Source organism: Myripristis murdjan, chromosome 22 (genome assembly GCF_902150065.1).
Source record: "Myripristis murdjan chromosome 22, fMyrMur1.1, whole genome shotgun sequence".
Taxonomy (NCBI): domain Eukaryota; kingdom Metazoa; phylum Chordata; class Actinopteri; order Holocentriformes; family Holocentridae; genus Myripristis; species Myripristis murdjan.
This window is the reverse complement of record NC_044001.1, coordinates 3,556,527-3,578,521: the sequence shown is the minus strand read 5'-3', so window position 1 is coordinate 3,578,521 and position 21,995 is coordinate 3,556,527. Positions and strand designations below refer to the sequence as shown.

General features: G+C 42.5%; 1 protein-coding gene across 6 annotated transcripts in view; it reads right to left on the bottom strand.

Annotated features, from left to right (window-relative positions):
- Positions 1–3,882: 3,882 nt before the first annotated feature.
- Positions 3,883–21,995, bottom strand: part of ppp2r5eb (protein phosphatase 2, regulatory subunit B', epsilon isoform b) — a 54,774-nt gene continuing 36,661 nt past the window's right edge. For all 6 annotated transcript variants that reach the window (XM_030044103.1, XM_030044104.1, XM_030044105.1 and 3 more), the window contains exons 3-14: positions 19,637–19,833; positions 18,590–18,691; positions 15,628–15,720; positions 14,959–15,089; positions 14,456–14,515; positions 12,721–12,829; positions 11,040–11,093; positions 9,775–9,825; positions 9,540–9,659; positions 8,854–8,981; positions 7,671–7,772; positions 3,883–5,919 (exon numbers count right to left, since the gene is read on the bottom strand). In XM_030044103.1, the coding sequence (XP_029899963.1) occupies positions 5,820–5,919; positions 7,671–7,772; positions 8,854–8,981; positions 9,540–9,659; positions 9,775–9,825; positions 11,040–11,093; positions 12,721–12,829; positions 14,456–14,515; positions 14,959–15,089; positions 15,628–15,720; positions 18,590–18,691; positions 19,637–19,833 (1,247 nt within the window). In that variant the 3' untranslated portion in view covers positions 3,883–5,819. The remainder of the gene's footprint in view (positions 5,920–7,670; positions 7,773–8,853; positions 8,982–9,539; positions 9,660–9,774; positions 9,826–11,039; positions 11,094–12,720; positions 12,830–14,455; positions 14,516–14,958; positions 15,090–15,627; positions 15,721–18,589; positions 18,692–19,636; positions 19,834–21,995) is intronic.

Below are 21,995 nucleotides of genomic sequence, written 5' to 3'. Positions count from 1 at the left end.
CCTGCAGCCATGTTGTGATTTAGGACAGATTGAAAATGAGATTCATTTTATGTTCCTTTGTCCTCTGTACGATGAGCTTAGACATGTATTTTTTGAAAAAATGAGATTGTTATCCAATGGTTTCTTTTACCTGGATGATTATGAAAAACTTGAATTATGTTTTTCATACAGCTAACTTTATTTGTAACGCGTGGGAAAAGAGAAAAAATGTGCTGGACATTTGATTTGAATTTGGTAATATATACAGTATGTAGTCCATATGTGCAGGTATAAGTGTATGTATGTTTTTCTTTATTTTTTGTTTATCTGTTTACACACTATGCGATGCTGTTTGTCATGTTTAGTGTCTTATAAGCCCATGCGGGTTGGGAACCTTGAGTGCATGACACTTAAATAAAAATTCATTCATGGTGTGACTCCCTCTGCTGTTCGGTTTGGGGATGGCTGAGCTCACCTGACCTCCTGGTTGAGTCTGCAGGTGTGTCATCAGCTCACCTGAGGGCCCACCTGAGGGCCCTGCAGCTCCCAGGTTGTATAAATGGTTGCAGCTAATCTCTCTCTTTCTTCGCTCTTCGCCACAGACACCTGGTTTGTTTGGTTATGCTGCCTTAGTTTCTTTACTCTCTCTCTCTCTCTCTCTCACTCACACACTCTCACACACACACACACACACACCTCCCTCATGCACATCTGCACCCCATGCCTTCTTAATTATTCCGTTAATTCTCTCAAGTTGTTTCATATGATTCAATAAATTATCTTAACTGGTGCCAACAATATTTGCTCAAGAAATAAATTAACACTTCTATAAACAACAAAAAGTCAGCCATTAGTTCAGCTGCATGAATGCATCATGAACTTGATTCTGTCTGTGTGTGTGTGTGTGTCGTGTTTGCTCGAGTGTGACTTGTGTGTGTGTGGCTGTCTTCTTCACAGGTATCCACATCCTCCTCCTCCTCCTCGTCCCGGCTGCTGCCTCTGTTGTCATATTTTCTGCTTGTGTGTTTTCTTTTGCATCATGACTCTAATTTTGGTGATTTGGTGTCTGGCCAGGAGGGGGCGCTCTCTCTCTCTCTCTGTGCTGCTTCTCAAGATTTCCTTTTTTTTTTTTTTACAGCTGCTGGCTTTGTGAGTTTTTTCTCGCCTGATATGAGGAGTAAGTCGGCGATGTCGTCCTGCTCGTGCAAAACGTGTGAGAACGTGAAGCCCTTTGAGACTGGGAGCCGTGATACTGGCCTTTAAAGAAACTAGAACTCGTTTTCTGGAATGAACTGAAACTGGAAACAGCTCGAAAATGAAAAACGCCAAGTTCCAACAAATCTGAGCTCAGTGATGATTCTGTTCATTTTTTCTCAAGTTAGAGCTCATTTTTAAAAAAAGGGGAAAAAAGTACAAAAATAAAAATGCGAGTTGATATGAACGCATTATGTCTTCCTCTTACCGTTCACTACAAACATCTCCACTCTGCATGTGACATCACAGATCCACATCTCAGGTTAATCCGATCTCACAGAAAAGCAAAGTTTGAGGGCTGCTCATCGTTTTTTTTTTTTTTTTCCTAATTTGAAGTCATAACTCCTAATGAAGGCAGGATAAAAACAAACCTATTCCAACACATGTGGACACACAACTGTCCTCTCTGTTACCTGTCAGTTTGTCACCTTGTTAGACGGTAAAACAGCGACAGATTTTTTTTTCCCTCCTCAGCCACCAAACGATGACAACTGGACACCCGACTGTCGCTGTGTCCATTAAAACTTTCAGTGAAACAATGCAGAGGGGAAAAAAAAAAGCACAGCCCAAAGCGTGAGTGAAGGACACCTGTGAGGAAATAAGTTGTTCACCAAAAAGTGAAGAAGTTGTTTTAAATGAATAATAATAAAATAATAATTTTAAAAAATCACTGTAACCCTTCCTGAGTTGATGAATTACATCCAAAGTGAGGACACAAGGTACAGTGGTGAATTATCTGTGAAATGCCCCTTTAAATGGAATCAAACCACTGGCTCACTCGTGGTTCCAATCTGTGATGCTGCTGCCCTCTGGTGGCGAACTGGAGCATTGCAACACAATAAATTGAGTCAGCTTTCAGTTTTTCCAGGTTTCAAGGAATTGGATTATTTTAATTTTTCCAACGTCCAAGAGCCCCTCGTCCTCTTCAGACAAATTAATTATATTGTCTGCTTGGATTTCTGAGCCGATATAGCTCCAGGTGAATGTGTCAAAGCCCCGTTGTGCGGTGTAGATTCACCAGAACATCCAGCAGATGGAGGATTATTCCAGAACCCAGAGACAGAACTTAATGATCCTGCATCAGAAGCGCAAGAGGGAAACTTTCTTTACAAAGAAAGAAACGACGCTCTGTTCACGCCGCACGCTCCCCCCCCCCCCCCCCCCCCCCCCCCCCCCCCCCCAGCCCCTGATTTCTGACTGCATCTGACTTGCAGTTTTTATTCGCCTTTTTCTTTGCATTACTCCACACAGGATCTCAGAGCTCTGCACCATTTTTTGAAGCCACAAACCCTCCTGTGATGAAATCCTTGCTGTTGATTTAGTATTAAAGTGCAGAACTGGACGCGTCGTGTGGGAATGTGGAATGAAAAATCTGAATATGCTGAGTTGTTTCCAGTAAACCTCGGCGACAGGAAGCCAGGAAACTCTTCCAGGACTCCCGGGTCTCCATGAGGATCCGGAGGCACAGTTAGGGCAACAAAAAATATGATTTTGGACCCCAGATTAGGCTCTGCCAACATGGACGGAGCGGTCCTAAATTCACATTTTCGTCTCGCAAATCCTCAGTGGAGCCAGCCGGCTGTGTTTCTGTCCCTCGTCGGATCACAGGGTCCAATATTTTTAATATAATTACAGTCGTTCCATAAACTGGAGGAATATCGCCTATATAATAATCATATATTCACGACACAAGAAGAATATCCATATGTTGCAGATGGAAACTGATTAAATGCAACTTCATGACTCATATTCCACTTTTTTTTGTTGTTCACACTGAAATATACCCGGATTGAAAAATACAGACATCTGACAAGCTCAAACACCTCGTTTCCACGCATCAACACACACTCTCTCTCTCACACACACACACGCATGCACACACACACACCGTGTGAACCGAGCAAATAAAGCAATTCAGCATCTGGGCTTTATCACAAAACAGGTTTAATTTAATATCTCTTTATTTTTTAAAATAATTAAACATTTGTATTTCTCCAACCCTTTTTTTCGTCTTTTTTTTTTCTTTTTAAATCATATTATATCTGGGGCCATTCTAAAGCACACATTAATTCTGCGAGAGGGGGTGGTGGTGGTGGGGGTGGAGGGGGGTGGGGTGGGGTATTTTTTTTTTTTCCAAAAACGCCGAAAACGCTCACTGCCAAAATCCGAAACAGGGCAAAGTCGTCTGCTCCGTGCCCCCCCGCCCCGCCCCCTCCCCTCCCGACCTCCGACCCCCGCCCCACACCCACACCCCCGCCCCCCCGACACCCCCTCACCCCCCAAAATCCCTCCTCCCCCCTCCCCACCTCCCTCCCGCCCTCCCTCCCCAACTAAAAAAAATATATCCGATGGTCAAAAGAAACTTCATCAAAATATCCAAAAAACGAGATAAAAACCAAGAGAGAGGAGAGGGGAGGCGGGGAAACGAAAGCAAGAGAGAAAAGAAAAGTAAAGAGAAAGAAAAGAAGAAAAGAGTAACTAAAAAGGGGAAACACTATCATAAATACCAGGAAGTCTTGTTCCATAATACCTCTTTATATACTGGATACTCCTCTCCACAGTTTCCTAAGCAAAAATATAGGCTAAATTACTACAAGATACAAGATTATCAGTGTACTGCATTCAATAACAATGTACAGGGTTCTTTTTTTTTTGTTGTTGTTGTAATACTGTGAAGCCAACGCGGCGCCCCCTGGTGGCGGGGGAATGGGGCGTTTGTATTTCACAATAGGCGGAAGGTTTATTTATTCTTTTTTCCTTTTTTTTTTGGCGCTCCTGCTAAGAGCTCGCAGCGTGTTTTTTTTTTTTTAAATCATTTTTTCCTTTTTTAAGTCGTCTTTTTTTTTTTTTTTTTTTTCCTCCAGAGGGTACCAGTGCCAGACTGATACCAGGGTCGCCTGGTACAACAGGTAGGGAGGGAAAACAGGTAGGCAAGGGGGGGGTCAAAGTTCACAAAAAAAAAAAAAAAAAAAAAAAAAACATAATTATAATCAAATAATAAGAGGAAGAAGGAGAGAGAGGAACTGAAGTGACGAATAAGAAAAAAAAAGAGAAATCCAGCGTTTGCGGGGGAGAGCCGGATGCACACAGACGAGAAAAAAAAAAAGAGAAAGAAATGAGGCGATGAAAGTGAGAGTGAGTGCGTTTACATGCGGAGTTCATTCTAAGTCATATCTCGCTTTAAAAACAAACAAACAAACAAACAAACAAACAGACGTTTACTCGCCGCATCCCGATCACAACAATTCACGCGTGCGGAAAACCGGAATTTTCTAAAACGTCACCGTGACACCGAGAGCCTCCACAGGGGGAGCGAGAGAAAAACGGAAAAACGGAAACGGGACGAAACGCTGATGTTTCTCTGATATCGAGTTTCCAGCGACCGGGAAACAGGATACGGCGCCCTCGTGCACCAGCTTTTCAAAATAAAATGGAATACACAAGTATCCCAGGTGACGCTGGAATAGCGAATCGCATGTAGACGCACTCGATGAGGGGGTGTTTCAACGGTGTGTGTGTGTGTGTTCATAGTGAGAAGTCCCTGTTTGTTTTTGTTTGCGTTTTCTTTTCGTTTACCTCCCGCTCAAACAGGAAGTAGGAGGAAGAGGAGGAAGAGGAGGAGGGGTCTAAACAGACGACAGGTTTGATTCGTTTCCTTGCGGCTCTCAGGTCCTGAACTCTGATAGGCAGGAGGGGCCAGAGAGAGAGGGGGGCGGGGCGGGGGCGGTCCTTCTGGAGCCAGGGGGGCGGGGCTTCTTCATCTCCAATGACAGAGGAGCGGGGCCACACTCAGTCGGGACGTCCCACACGGAGGCAAAAGTTAAAGATGCACCATAAGAGGGCGAGAGAGACAGAGAGAGAGAGAGAGAGAGAGACGGAGGCAGAAGACGAGAGGAAAAGCAAAGGGAGGAGCCAGAAAAATGGGGGGAAAAATGAGACTGTACTGAAGAAGAGGGGACAAGGAGTTAAAAACAATCTATCTTCTCTTTTTTTTTTTTGCAGGTTTTTTTTCGTTTGCTTCCGAAGAAGAGTTCATTTCATGTCCTACAGTCAGTCCAGAAAGTCTTTTTATTCCCCCTCCCACACAAGTCATTTTCTCATTTTCTATTTTTTTCTTCTTTTTTTATTATTATTATTATTTTGTTTTTCCGTTTGCAATAATATCAGTTTAAGGGAAAAAAACAAAAAAAAAAAAAAAACAAAAGAAAAAAAAAAAAACAAAAACAAAACAAAACAGTTATTTACAGTGCTGTTGAAATAATGAAAACAGAGACGTGGTGAATCTACCGTAAAGTAAGTCGCACAAATACAGAGGAGGAGGGAAAAAAATTAAAATTAGAATTTAAAAAAAAAAAAAAAAAAAAAGAAGAAGAAAAAAGAAAAAAAAAAAAGAAAGAAAAAACCAATGGGCGTTGCATGTCGTTCCAGAGGAGACGGCCTGCAGCCGGACTGATCCGAGCTCTGGGCTGACACGGCGGATGTGAAGGGGGGAGACGGGACGGGGCGGGGGGTGGGGGGGGGGTCAGAGGGGGGAGGAGGAGGAGGAGGGAGGAGGGGGGGGGAGGGGGAGCGCAGCGCTGGCTTCGTTAAGTGGGGATGATCCCGTCGCTCCTAAGGCCCCGCTTCAGCTCCAAGTCCTCCAGCTTCTTCCACAGCTCCTCCCGCTCCTTCTCCTTCTTCTTCTCACTGAGACACACAGCAAATCAAATGACAATCAATCAATCAATCAATCAGTCAATCAATCAATCAATCACTGTCTCGTTAAGACACAAAGTTGCATCCTGAGCAGCTTCATTAGCGTGGCTCTGCCGTGTGAAAATCATTTCACTTATCACTTATCATCTCCCACAAAATAGTGATGTTAGAAGTCATTTGATTAGTTTATTGGATGAGAATTCAGTAAAATGGAGTGCAGTTCTTAACTGTAGAGGCAAAATACTGAAACTTGCTTTCTCGTTTTTTGGATAGTATTTGTAAAGTAGGATTGGCTGCTCAGCGTCTTCTCCGCAAACCGCCGCCTTCTTCAGCAGCAACTTGTTTTGAAAAGTTGTTTGTGAATTCGTCGGCTTCACGAGCAGCGAGCTGGAGATGTGTGAGTGTTTCTGGTATCTTCCAGCCACACGGTTCAGCTCACGGCCGCACGCTCGGCAACGCAGGCCAACACGTTTTAAGTTTCTTCACAAACTTCAGCCAATCCTAATTTATAAATACTATCCAAAAACGAGAATGCAAGTTTCAGTATTTTGCCTCTACAGTTAAGAACTGCACTCCATTTTACTGAATTCTCATCCAATTAACTAATCAAATGACTTCTGTTTAACATCACTATTTTGTGGGAAATGATAAGTAGCTGTGTAATAAGCAGGACGTTATTCTGAGATGACAGGCGAGCTGTATGTTAATCCTGCCGCACTAATAAATAAACCATAAATTTTGCATAATGCACCTTTAAATGAAACAGAAAGCTTCTGTTTACTTGTCGATGTCTATTCAAGGTTTTTGAGAGAGTGTGTGGAATGGGATTTCTGTTTCTGACGACACACAATCCAAACAACGAGCAACCGCGGATCTGAAGTCAACAAAGATCATTTATAACGGAAATATTCTCCAGATTACTTTCAAAATAACAAAACCGTTACTCAGTAATTCAGCGGGATGCTTTATGGATTATAATTTGCGGCTGAAAAACTGTTCCGCTGCCCCGGCTCACCAGGTGACGTTCACCCAGGTGTCTCTAAGCCCTTAATTATGCAAACTAAATACTTGCAGTATCAGCGCCGACACAAAGGAGGGGAGCAGGGCTTATAAATAATCATAAACCAACAGAAATCATTCAATATACATATTCAACCACACAACATTTAACACAGCTTGGTGTTTCTATTTCACTTTCATACATTAAACTTCCTTTTTCTCCAAGTTTTAACTGTAATCACAGCTCAGAAGTCATTATGGCTGCTACACTACTACTACTACTGCTTCTAGTATTAGTACTACTGCTAATATTACTACATTTCCTCCTCTTAGTACTACTCTTCCTCTGCTCTTCCTTGTACTTATAAGTACCGCTCTTTCTGTGTGACTACTGCTAATGAGAAATGCAAAAACATCGTCCCACTAGATCAAAGACCCTGTCAAAACGTGTGTGTGTGTGTGTGTGTGTGTGTGTGTGTGCACACGTGTGTGTGTGTGTGTGTTTAGTGCTAACACTCGGCACTGTGCTGCGCTCCAGTGAATCCCCCTACAGGGATCAATAGACTCTCATGTTACTCAGTAAACCCCCAAACACACGGGTGTGTCTCTGCAGATCAGCGAGTGTCGGGCTGATGCTCAGAGTGTGTGTGACCGAGCGTCGGGCTGATGCTCAGAGTGTGTGTGACCGAGCGTCGGGCTGATGCTCAGAGTGTGTGTGTGTGTGTGTGTGTGTGGCTGCTTACCGCTGGCGGTCCGACTTGTAAGTGGCTGTGAGTTCGTCAAATAAGGTACTGTTCATCTCCATGAAGGCCTTCAGTACGTTGTAGACCAGCGCCACTATCGCCCTGAGCAGAGGGAGCACACGGCGTGTCAACACATCACACACACGGCGTGTCAACACATCACACACACGGCGTGTCAGCACATCACACACACTCACAGCCTCCGAGACAGGGCTTGGTTTTTTGCCTGACAGAGTGTCAACAGCTACAAAATGCGTCAGGACTGAAAACACTTTGGTATCTTATGCAATTAGGCAGATCTTTTATGCAAATCAAACTTTTCAAGCCGTGCAAACAATGACGTTTGTTTTCCGTGCCTCTGCAGAGCTGTCAGGAGGCTGAGACGGAGAAATTAATTGAAAGAAATCACTGAGCCTCTGTTTACAGTCTTCATGTCAAACTGATGCTTTTCTCTGATTATTGTGATGGCTGTTAATATTGATTCCATAATGTGAACTGTGATCTCACTCCACTCAAGGAAAATCAATAAATGCATGCATTTCATTCAGTGTTAAGCAGGTACTTAGGGTACAGAACAGAAGAGCACTTCAATATTGTATGAGAAGTGCTGCCAATGTATATATTTAATAAAATGCATGAATTGTTCAAGATTTGGGAGTTTTCTAACCTTGTCAGACGTGTTGATGTGATTAAATACATTCTGAAACGCTCTTAAAGGTGCAGTGCGTGGCTTTATCAATACATGACTGTCAAACTAATAACCCCACCTTGGTGTAATTACTGTAAACTAGTAAGAGCATTAGCGGGATCATTAGCAACACACAGGAAAAACAGCAGGCTAGAGGCCGACAGTCCTCCTGGTGATGGTCTTGTTTGTTTATAGTAATTACACTAATGTCTCAAAATGAAAATAGGTTCATGATTTATTGATGTTCAAAGGCTAGAAACTCAAACTGCACTTGTATCGCGACGATTAAAACACAGTGCAGCGTTCTCATTCTGTTACATGTAAAATCCCCGGACTTTTCCATGACTAACGCTGTGAATCTCCATGATTTATGTAACTTATATCCTCCAGATTCAGAGGTCATGGTGCGGTTTATTATACTGTTTTATTCTGGGTTTAAATGTGCCGCGGGTCGGGTCAGAGGAGGTAAAAGAGTGGAGTTTGTCGGCGACTCACGGGTTCCAGTGCTCTTTGGAGATCCTGTAGAGGCTGGCGAACATGATGGGCAGGATGACGCTGGAGTTCTCCTCGATCAGACTCATGATGTACTCGTTGTTCCAGTAGTACAGAGCTCGCTCCGCCACCTGGGAACACAGAGACACACCAGACGGTCAACACAAGAGCGATGACGGCGTGTCGGAAGCAACGCTGGAGGATGAGGCATCAGCTTTACTTTGAACACAAAAAGTACAAGAAACACACGCTTCTTAAATGCCACTGACGCAGAGACAACTTCAGTTAAAAACCCTCGGCAGGACACGGTGACTCAGAGAAGAGATAGCTGCCCGAACCCGAGAGGACACGAATTTCAAAAATACGTCAGGTCGGGCTGGATTTCAAGCCTCAGATTTCAGTTTGACCTGTTAATCTCCTGCTAAAGTTACTTTGCTGCAGAAGTGAACTGTTTGTGCGCACACGGCAAAGAAAACAGAACGAAAAAAACAAAACAAAAAAACGCCTGACACGGAAAAGCTTATCGACTAAAAATGACTGGAGGCATGGATTGATGAAAGAATGCATTGAAGCAGCATTTGGGTTGAGGTTTTTGGATGGTTTTGGCTGATAAGGTCCCGTGTTACATTTCATTTTTGATTTCTGATCACTGAAATGTGAAGGTGGAGCGGTTTGGGTGGGTGGCTGACCTGGAAGTGTGGGCTGGACACACATCTGGAGATCTGTTTGAAAAGCGGCTCCTGGATCTTAACGAACTGTGTGGGTTCAATGACGTCCAGGATCTCCTCCAGCTCTCCTAGAAACATCACCTGCACAGGAGCATGGGAGGAGGTGTTACTGAACGCACACACACACACACACACACACACACACACACACACATAAACACACTAACACAAACACACACTAATGAAAGGCTCCTACCTCTTTTTGACTGCAGGTTTTTGGCCAGAACTTGAGTAAGCCTCTGATGACCTGTGGAGGAGAAGACAAGCTGAGTGAGACTATGAAGCTTTTGCAAAACTCAAGTGCACTTTAAAATTCAGCTCTCCACCCAAAAAAAATCTACACAGTTACTGGTTTGTCTTCATGAAACTAATCCCTAACGGTGACACGTGCACAGAGCTGCTACCTGCCGCCTGTGTTTTTCAGATTTCAGGCAGCGGTTGAGCCATCTACAAATACTGCACTAAAAAACGAAGAATGAACCTGTGGCTGTCTTTTCACTGCAGTTTTATTTTATTGATTTATGCATCCATGTAGGGATTTAAACAAGTGTTAATATACACACACTGCAAAAACTCAAAATCTTAGTCAAGTCAATCTTATCAAGTCAAAAATGTCTTTTTCTAGTCAAAATATCTCATTACAGTTAAAATAAGACATGATCAGCTCAGAAGTAACTTGTTTTTAGACAATTGTCTCTTGTTTCAAGTGAAAATTTGCTTGAAACAAGGGAATTTGCTTGTTTTATTGGCAAAATTTGTTTCTTGTTTCTAGCTAATTTTCACTTATTTCAAGTGAATTTTCACTTTTTCCACTGGCAAATTTTGCCAATGAAACAAGCAAATTTTCACTTTTTCAAGTGAAATTTTCACTTGAAACAACTGAAATTTGTCTAAAAACAATTTACTTCTGAGGTGATCATGTCTTATTTTAAGTGTAATGAGATATTTTGACTAGAAATAAGACATTTTGACTTGAAATAAGACAAATAATCTTGGTAAGATTTTGTGTTTTTGCAGTGCAGAGAGGAGAAATGACAGAGCAGAGGAACCAGAGAGAGAGAGTGGAGTTGGTATTGGGTGTTGATATTGACATTAAGTCACTCACTGGATGTCAGACTGACGTTACCAATCCAGACTCCATAGTCTCCTTAATGAAATGTTAAGCCCATAACCTGAATGTTACGGCACATAATTAGTAATTAAACTGTTTTATAATAGTGTATTTTATGTCTTCTATGATTTGGACCATTAATCTGCAGCTGAGCGAGTAACAGCTGGCTGAGAAGTGCTGTGTGGTTTATTACAGCCTCATGGAGCAGTACACAACAATAACAATAATGATTATGATGATAAAAATAATGATATTCAATAAAAAAAAAGAGCTCTGGTATCGTGTGAAGAAGTGAATCGGTGCATGTCTAGAGAACAGGAGGAGAAGTGCCAGGTCTGCATGATACTTACTGGTTCTGTTAATGCTGGGTCTTTCTCTAGGAACTGTACAATGCAATACGCCAACTGCAGAGACACGAGAGCAGAGGTTACACTGACTCATCTGATTTCAACACACAGCAGCCCTTTGGCCACATTACTTTACCAGGACAGGCAGCAGCGAGTACTGTAGGAAAACTTTAAAAGGGGTCAGAGGTCACGACTGGCATTTAGATTTTTAACATGAACATCATCATAAATGCTTTTAAAAGGATATCCAGTGCATTTACACGCTAGAAACGTAACATTCTCCAACATTTCTCACCCCGGGCTACCTGGACTCAAACTTCTTCTCAACTTTGACCAACTTTCAGCTCAAGGTTTGAACACGAGATCCAAGCTGACAAGCTCCCAGGATGTCTGCACATTTCATCATGCTAAATTAAAATGTTATTACTACCAGCTAGAATTAATCCCTTGGCAATTTGAATAAACATGAGAGTGTAAACTTCTCTTGACCAGTCAGAACACACTGTCGGTCTGTGTGACTGGGAAAACAGCACACAGGGAAATCACATTTTCACAGACTTGTGATAGTGAATTTAAGACTTAAGTGTGTTTTATTCAACTGTGCTCAAGATGTTTGAATGATGTTTGAGTTCAGATATTAAATGTTAAGCCTTTTTCCAGGGCCCGCAGACACCCTGCAATGCAGTACAGAAAGACCCAGTTTACTGTTGGCTAAAGGCTGAAGTTAGGAATGTGAAGTCTGAAAAGCAATATTTCAGACAGAACACACGCACAAATGAATACAGTACAGATCTCATGAAAACATTCAACTGACCTCACACGACTTCTTATCGTCTAACACAAACATCATTCAGCAAACACCTCGATTTCACCTTTAAACCTGCAGGAGGACTCTTACTCTCTAACAACCAACAAACATCTTCCAGTTGTTTTCTGGTAAATATTGTATTTTTCAGCATTCTTGACAGCAAATTTGAGGACGTTTTATTGATTTTTTTCAAGGTTGTTTCTTGAGGTTTAAGTGCTCAAATGTGGCACGCTTTGGGGTAAAACATGACTCTGGTCGAAACGAAACATTAGCAACGTCAGAAATCCTGATGAAATCATTTCACCGGTTTCAAACCGCCGCTGCATCGACACAAATCAACATCACAGAGTTTTCCACAGGATCTGAAGTGTTCACGCTGGGATGAAGACAGCGTCCAGACAGCTCAAGCACACTGATGAATCTGGGTGTTAGATTTTTAAGATAAAATATATATCTATATCTATATCAGCCGTTCATTTTCAAAACCTCTGCGGTCTTATGATACATAGTATTTTCCTCACATCCTAAAAGTATTAATGATGCTCAAGGCCTGTGGAGTCCTGCTCGAGGCTTCACACTGGGACTGGAGATCACCATCGATTCAACTAATTCACATTCTACATTATCAGCTGACTGAACATTTCAAATTATACAGCACAAATAACGTTAAAACGAGTGACTGAACATGTGTTAAAAAACTGAAACTGAGTAAATTTTGCTTTTGATTTTTTTTAAAAGAAAAAACATTTTGAGAATTAGTCTTCTTGAAAGTAGATATTTGAGATCAACTTATCTTACAAGACACACACACACACACACACACACACACACACACACACACACACACACACACACACACACACACACACACATTACCTGTGCGTGGAAGAGGGACAGACTCCTGACAGTGTGAAGGGGGATCAACACTTTGACCAGAAACTGTTTATGCTCCGCTTTCAGAGGCAGAGCGAAACCATTGATTATACTGAGAGAGAGAGAGAGAGAGAGGGAGAGAGAGAGAGAGAGAGAGAGAGGGAGAGAGACGATATAAACATTAATTATACATGAGAACATGAAAGACATTCATTGTGACATTATGAAAGCGAGTGGCAGATCAATGAGCAGCAGACAAAGGGAAAGTGTTTACACGGACATGCAGCCTGCGGGCCACATTATGGGACTCCTCAGTGAAGTACGGCTGTATCCTCGGGGCCCGGAAACTTACACACGGCTCTCCTTTGAAACTCCAGTCTGTCTACTGTTTGGTGCCCTAACACCGACTTTGTTTACATTGTGATTTCAACGCAAGATTTTATTTTTACACCCCAGAGTTCATGTGAGGTTTTGGGATGAAGCGGCTTTTGAGATCAGAGCTGCCGAGCCAGATGCTGACAGATTTCGTGGCTGTGAAAGGTCTATTTTCAAAAGATTAACCAAGATGAATCAATTAGGACGTGGGTTCATTCATTTTTCATCTAAAAGTCAAACAAAAAAGTTGCTTAGTCTTCTTGTACAAGAGAAGTACAGCACTGAATTACATGCCTCTTTTAAGCTTCTGAAGCAGCCCGGTTTCCTCACATCTCTACTGTATTTTAAAATCAAGACGTTACGGCACCAGCACCGCAAAATTATAGTTTTAAACTCTGTTGGCGTACATCCTCAACTTGGCGAGATGCATTTCCGATCATCTTCACCTCACACATGTGGGTTTGAGCATGCAGAACCCAGAAATCGTGTCACGGTGAGCCATCAGGGAACGTAATGTCTTCTTCATGTCTGGTGAGCGGAGCACTTTCAGATTTCCATGTTAAGTTTCTAAGAGGATTCCCTGCCTCTATTAAGATATTAAGAATATTAACAGTAATTTGGACCAACAGGGTAAAATCTATGCCATCTCTGTTAATGGGGATGGGACGCTCTTCTCAGTTGCAGCGACTCAAGCTGCTGACTTTTACAGTAAAAAAAAAAAAAAAAAAAAACAACTTTCTTGTGCATCTTTTAAACCACTGATGCCTCATTTTTTTTTTGTAAAGCTTTCGATGTATGTCACTCAGGTGTGTATAACCAAAGTGTTCAATACACAACACACACTACAAAGCTTTCACAGGGGGATGGGTGGACCTCCGGGGCGACTGAGAGTTACCTGACTGTGTGTTCAATGTATTTTGAACTGAATGTATTTTCTATGTTCGTGTTAAAAAGCCTAAGTAGGCTTTTGCTTTAGAAAGAGGATTTGCTAATTTCATATTGACATCCAAAATCTCTGATTGAAAAAAAAAACTGTTTACTTTGCAAATAAGACAAAATACAGAGAGCATTAGAAATTGTAGTGTTTTTTTTCTCCCTCATGTACAAAACAAACCGAACTGTTTATTGAACTGCTACACCACCACTTTCTGTGTATGTCACTGTATATGAGGAAGTGTAATTTAACTATGATGTGTATCATTTATTTTTTTTTATTTCATTTTGCTCTGTGCTCTCTTGAAAAAGATCTCCAACATTAAATAAAAGAAAAGGCTCAGACTGATGTCATCTAGGAAGTGGAGTTCAGTCTGTGTCAGAGAATCAGATGAAAAGACTGAGATGGAAATGCGAGGCCTCTGCATACCTGCCCAGGATCTCCAGCAACTCCGCCACCCCGTTGAAGTGCTCCGTCTCATAAACAAAACTACAGAGAGAGAGAGAGAGACGAGGAGGAGGAGGAGGAGGAGGAGGAAACATGGGAGACAGAGAGAGAAAGAGAGAGGAAGGGAAAGAAAAGGTTAAACATCCAATCCAAGCCTATTTCTGACTGTACATACTGTAACCAATAAACATCTGGGGCTATAAATGGACAGAAGAAGAAAAGGAACACCAGGAAATTCAATATTAAAACACGATTAAGTCCAATTACGTTTAACTTTGTTGTGCTGCGGCGTTCAGACGTCAGAAAAGTCAGAAATTCCAACTTCCTACTTGGAAAAATGGAAAGGCCCTTCGAGGAGGGATTCCAAACTGTGTTTAAGGCATTTTAACACATTCTAATACTTTCTAATAGTTTTAACGTATAGTATTTATTTACAGACTTCTTCAGATATTTGAGGAACTTGTGTGTGTGTGTGTGTTTCTCACCGTAGAAAAATATTATTGATCTGTTTTCGTATAAAAGCCCTCAGTCCCAGGAATTTGCCGTAGATTCTGTGCAAGACTGTCTTCAGGTAGTCTCTCTCCCGAGGATCCTCGCTGTCAAACAACTCCAAGAGCTGAGGGAGGGAAGGCAGGAGGAGACGGAGAGAGAGAGAGAGAGAGAGAGGAGGAGGAGAAAGAAAGAAAGAGAGGAGGGAAGTTAAGAGGAAAGAAAAAAACATGAACAAAACAGAAGGAAAACCAGCAAGAAAGACGAGAGAAACAAGAACAAAGACAAAGACAAGGAAAGTAAAAAAAAACAACAAAATAAAATCAAAGACAAAGGAAGAATAAATAAAACAAAAGCAAGAAAGCAATAAAGGAATAAAGAGAAAGACAAGAAACAGTAAAACAAATTCAGAAAGAAAGAAAAACAAAAAAGGAAAATAATCAACAAAAAAGCGAGGATGTAGGAGAAAGCGAGAGAGAGAGAGAGAGAGAGAGAGAGAGAGAGAGAGAGAGAGAGAGAGAGAGAGAGAAAGCAGCAGGAGGGCAGAAAAAGTGAAATGAAGGAAAAAGGAAGACGGAGAGAGAGAGAGAAATATGTCGTCAATGTGACTGCAGACGCTGGAATTCAAAGCTGAGCTCGTCTGGCGGTTTGGCTGAGTGACTCACCTGTAGGACAAACTTCTGGTCTATGTACTTTTTGGCAATGCTGGGCTGGAATTCCTGACTCTCCAAGAACCGGATGAAGAACTCGTATACCAACTAGACAGACAGACAGACAGACAGACAGACAGACAGACAGGGAGGAGCAGAGTGTGTTGGTGAGGTTACGACAGCTGGACAAGCTCGAGAGCAAGTTCAATGTTTCACAAAAAAAAAAAAAAAAAAAAAAAAAAAAAAAAAAAAGTGACTCTTTGACCAACTGATTGGTGCTCGCTCAGGAAAGCGGCAGCAGTTTGTCCGGCGTGACTTCAGTGTTTGTGCCCTGAAATGTGGGAGACGCTTCATCGCTTTTTCTTTTTCTTTCTTTTTATTCTTGTGATGGACCCCAGGAAGACTAGCTTTTGTCTTGACAAAAGCTAATGGGGATCCTAATAAACAATAAACAATCTGAGCTCATCACTAAGCCGTTTCTCTCCATTTTGGCTTTCCGTCCAAACCGGCCCTGTCCACTCTTGGTTCTAATGTGCATCTCAGGTGATCCAATCACAGGTAGACAGCAGATCTGGAGTCTTCATGCGTCACAAATGCGTCTCCAGTAACTTGTGATTGAATTTTGGATCTTACTTTGATTCCTGAGCCCAACTCCCACCTATTGCATGCTGTCACCATCTTCCCAATGTTTCCCATGCATCCTGCTCCCTGTTCCTTTGGACCATCAGCAACAAAGCTGCTCCTAACCTCTTGATCTTTAGGGTTACTTGACGAAGAAGACGCCGTATCAATGCAAAAACAAACTTCATTCAAATTTAAATCGCAGTCCACTCCTTCCTTTTCTTCTGACGTTACCGAGGACACATCTGGATGCATTAGTGTTCACATGAGAAATGTTATCTGGCTCAGTGCAACTCTTAAAGCTGTCCACTTGGGATCGGATCATCTGAGAGGCAAAACAAGTGTGAAATTCGTATCCAGCGTGGCTTATTCAGTAACCAAAAACGGGGATATTTTGATTGAAATCCACCCTGCAAAGAGGATGAATTTCAATACACCCGTCTAGTGATGGGAATAAGGAAAACAGGGAATTTGGGAAACATTTATGTATGAGTGTCATGTGATCACACGGACGGTCGACGACGATTTGCATTGGTCACTTCCTTTTGCAAACAGCTCAGCTTCACCGTCCGTCTTTTGTCTGTTTTGTTTCTTGACTTTGACGTCCTGCTGGTGCTTCATGCATTCAGTTAATTTACAGCCTCGATCTTAACAAGGCTAACATGACAGAAACATCATCTACGTCCTGGGTGCACGCAGCCCAATGTGTCTTTTTGCGTAAATCAGGGTGGACAGGAAACGTTTTGAAAATGACCCAGCGTGGACAGAAAGAGAAAGACAAATTTTGTGATTTGCTGGCACAGCCTGAAGTTGACACTGGACACAAACTGGAGCCGATCTTTCCACTGCACAATAAGTTGATCAAAAAGACGTAAAAAAAAAAAAAAAGAAGTGCTACGTTCCTCTTAGAAATGAGAGCCCTCAGACCAACCCAGGTAACAGTGTGACTGGGCTGGAGCAAAGGACAGGGTCAAATGGGGCAAATGGGTCAAAGGTCACAAAAGGCACAGAGTTGAGTGGTTACCTCTGGAATTGGGGAATAAAAATGTCTGGGCTGGCAGGAGGTGAAGGATAAGTGGCTTTAATCAGAGAAAAAAAAAAAAGTTGTTCATGACTTTGGAACTTTGGCTGTTTGATTTGGAAAAGAAAGAAATGAAACAAACAAAAAGAAAAAGAAAGTTTACCAGGAAGCTTCTCCTTGAGATTTGCATCTCATTTCTAAAGGAGTCCTGGGAGGCCGGGCAGCAGGCAGAGAAGGAGGAGGGGAGGTGAGAGACGACAGAGCCGGACTCCAAAAGACCTGGACCCCAGTTTAGATACCCGGTCTGGATCCCACAACCCCAGACCTGAACTGTGGCCTCCAGACCAGAACTACCAACGCTGCTAATGATGGCACAGCAACTCTTAATGAGAAGGCCTGGTGATTTTAAAGCTACTCACAACCAATTATATCAATTTTTATGACATTCAAGGGGGGGCATAAAGGAAAAAATCCATGCTAAAACATTTAAACTCTGTTGAAAGGCAACTGCTGGTGATGTATCTTGTATTTCTATGTTAGCTTCTTGCTTTAGTAATTTAGTGTTTCTTCTTGCCTTTGGTAACTCCAGAAAAATTTTTGCACTAAAATTCAACAATCAAATTTTGAAAATTTCAGTAGCAGCAAAGAGAGCTGGATGCAATGCAGGATTAAGACAGGTTGAGTTTCACCTAAAGGGAGGCTTTCACTTTTTGTGAAGCAGCAAAAGTCTTTTCAGAAAACTCTCTTCCTGTTCTTGCTGCTGCCTTTGCTCTCTGCACAATCACCAACTCAGTGCAAAAAGCTAAAACCTGCGCTGTTTTTCTTCTTCTCAAAGGGCATCCTGGGGATTGTAGGAGATTGCAAACCAAAGCAGGAGCAGACAAGGCACTTTGAACTAAAGTGGATGCACCAAAAAATTCCAGTTCACTGTAAAAAATAGATGAATAAATGAATAAATCCTGGGCAGCACTGAGTATCAAGGGTTGGTGTTACTTAACAGTGTAAGAATGTGTCGGGATGGAACTTCCTTGATTTTATGAACATTACAGTAAGTTCTTCAAATCCAAAATGTCCTCTGCTCTGTTCAGGAACCAAAAATCACATCACTTTTTGATCATGTGCTAAAAATATGGCTGCAGCCTTTTCTGAGTGAAGCAACAGCTTAGAGACAGCTACACGACTCGGTGACCCCAGAGGGACAAAAAGAAAAGCTTCCATATAAGGAAAAACCATGAAGACACTGGGCTCATTGGGATAGAAGAAAAGATATAACCTTGATGCTCTGATACAATAAACACACACACACACACACACACACACACACTCTGTGTTTACCTGTAAGTGTGGCCAGGAGGCCTCGAGCGTGGGCTCATCCTCCTCAGGGTCAAACTCATTACTGTCGCTGGGCGGAAGGGTCCGGAATATGTTGTAAGACACCTGGAACGAAACACACACACACACACACACACACACACACACACACACACACAGGATACAAGAGAAACAGGAGTAAGTCACAGTGTGAGCGTGCACAGATGTGTGTGTGTGTGTTTGTATGTGCTGGTGTGGGTTTCGGTGTGCTGCGTTTGCGTGCCTGTAGGACAAACTGGATATTTGCATGAGAGAGACTGGGCCACATTAGTTACCAGCTCAGAGCTCGGTGCGGGGTGTGTGTGCGCTTACAGGGCTCTGGTCTAAAAGTGGAACAATGAGTCGTCTGAAGAAGAAAATGAATCAATTATCAGTCTGATCGCTGATGAACTCTGTTAGCCATCTCTCAAGCAGAAATGTAAAATACCAGCGCTCTCCTTCATCTTCTTTCTCCTTTTTGGCTGCAGGTTAGACCAAAGAAGAAGAGTGTGGCTTTGTTTTTCACTATTTAGACTAAAAATAATGGGTTAATCGCCAATGAAAATAATGATTAGTTGCAGCCCTACAATTCAATATCTGCATCTAGCAGTATCATACAACCAGGCCCCCCCAACAAAGTCAATGTGCATGTGTGTGTGCGCAAGTGTGTGTAACTGGGCAAAACTGCTCTTGAAAATTATTTCCAATTTGTCAATGAGTGAAAATGAGCCTGCCTTAATCTCCACGGCACTGAAATGGATTCAAATGAGGAAAATCCAGCTCCAAGGTAATGCCATTTATGCATTTTTAATGATTTTAAATTTCCTCTGCTACCATTTTACCCTGGTTGTGTGTGTGTGTGTGTGAGAAAGTTTGTGAGCACAGGCAGTGCTACATCAAAATAATCGCTGCACTGGATTCCTAATCTACTGTTTGCACCACATTTTCTTCATGTGTTAGCTTGCTTAACAGGTTTCTGATCAGTGTGTGTCCAGTGTGTGTGTGTGTGTGTGTGTGTCCTTCCCTCCTCACCATTTTGACGACCTCGGGGTAGGCCTGCTCTGTCAGGTAGCCCCTGCTGACGGTCACGTAGTCCACCAGCTCGTTGAGCGTGGAGCGCTTGTACTCCTTCATCTTGAGGTCTGACAGCGTGTCCATGAAGTCGAAGACGGTACAGCACTGCTGCAGCTTCTTCAGGAACAGCTCCGGCTGCTCCGGCGCCGGCACGTCTGGACACACCAACCAAACACACACCAACCGGGGACAGACACATCAGACATACACACCACCAGAAAATGTACACGTCAACCAAACATACACAGGGACGCAGAAGTAGGACATACACACATAGGGTACAAAGGACATGCACACACAGACCAAACACACACACACACACACACACACACAGTCGGGGAGAGAAAGATGAAGAGAGAACAGTCAGTTAAATTGGTGCAGAAACACATGCAGCCCACACAGATGGCTCAGACGTCCAGAGAGGTCAGAGAGCAGAGAGATCACACACTGGAAAATCAAAGCCTTCAAGGAAAGAGACTGAATCAGAATCAGAACCGCTGCCTGTTCTCCACTCCGTCCCATCAAGCCCGACTCCTCACACAGCACCATCTCCAATTAAACAGAAATGCAATAAACCTGAGCCGAAGGAAGAACAGAAAATGTGCGCAGAAGGAAACAGACGACTGTTTCCATAGTAGCCGAATGCTGGAGTACATCTGTATGCATAGATGCTCTGTGCAAAATTAAAGGTTGACTGCATTACAGGACTGTTACACTCAACTGACAACAACGTGGACTATGCATCAAATATTATGGCTGACTCTGCATGGTTCTCATCAGCACAAAACATGAAGACTTTTTAGACTCAGCTGACAAAAACTCTAACGCATGTAATTCATCAGGCACCATTGTTTACTGATGTGCCCCTGTAAAAGCAACAATTTGTGACATTTTCATAGAAATAAATGTTTTTCTACTCTTGCCTGGTGACATAAATGAATGAAAGTGAATACATATTTTCCATTGTCTGCTCTAAGCACTTGGGTGTCTGGAAGCTCTTTCCTGCTCCACAGGAAGTTATGCATTTCCGAATTGTTTGGAATAAACAGAAGACAACGAAATGCTGGGAAGTTAGCATGAGCAGTGATAGCTGCCAAAGACAAGAGAAACTCCAACTCCATTAACAGAAAATCGCCTACACGGTTTGACTGACAGGTGATCTCAGCAGTGAGCGCTGAGCATCAATGATGGAGACAGAAAAACTGAAAAAGAAAAGCAAATTTTTGGAAATAGTGTACTGAACTGAAGTGAAGCCAAACTTATTAACAGAGATCTTCTGACAAAAATGACTGTCACGAAGCGCCTCACAGGAAAAGAAAGGACACTGCTGTGGGCGTCAGCTTCCTGCTCTGCACAGAACCTTTACTTATTCATCTTCCCTCCAAATCAGCTGTTCACTGGAGGAAAGCCTGCACAGTCTCATTATCCACCAGCGAGGCTTTCAGCAGAGCGCGGGCTGTCACAAGCTGTACGCCTGCACGGCCAGAACAAGGCAGCAGGTGTCGTTATGCAGTTTCACCATGACAGACAAGTCGGCGGGTTGCAGAGAGTTCAGGCCTGCTGGGGAAACGCACGGCGCTCTGCTGATCCCACAACTCAGACCTGATGTTCCCGTCGCAGCGGGACGGCCCGTTATTACGCAAGAGATAAGCTGCACTGAAGGCGGCACAGCAGCAGCACCGGGGGTGTGGACGCTGTGCGTGCATGTGTGTGAGAAGTGTGTGTGTGTCGTAAGTGTGAACAGGGTCCGAAATTAATCTTCAAAGGGCTCACTTGTGATTTTGCATTCTGTTGCACTTCATGACTTAAAAACTGAACGAGTGAGAAACGTCTGAAGTCAAAATGAAATTACTTTTCCATCTCGTTAGATAACTCGCCATGTCAGAACATATACCTATCACAGCCATCAGAGCCCAAAAACATTACACTTTTTATTTTCCTGCATTTATTTTGGACAAATTCAGGAAGCTACAACCCACAGTCAGCAGTGTTTAAAGGTGACAGATGCTGTACTAATATATATATATATAAAAAAAAACAATTAATCAAAGGATCTGCACCCTTTTTCTCAGTCAATAAATAATATGTCATGTAAAGTGTGCAGGCACTTATTTGACACTTTTCACATTACCTTTACTGGGGCCGGATTCTCCAAAAAGTTCTTACTAATAATCTTAAGACGTTTCGTAAGAGGAAAAAATGAGAAGTTCATAAGAATGTTCTCAAGTGCTATTCCCCATTATTTTCTTAAGAACTGCACATTATCTTAAGAACTTCTTAATTTTTTTCCACTTACGAACTTCTCAACTCTCTACCT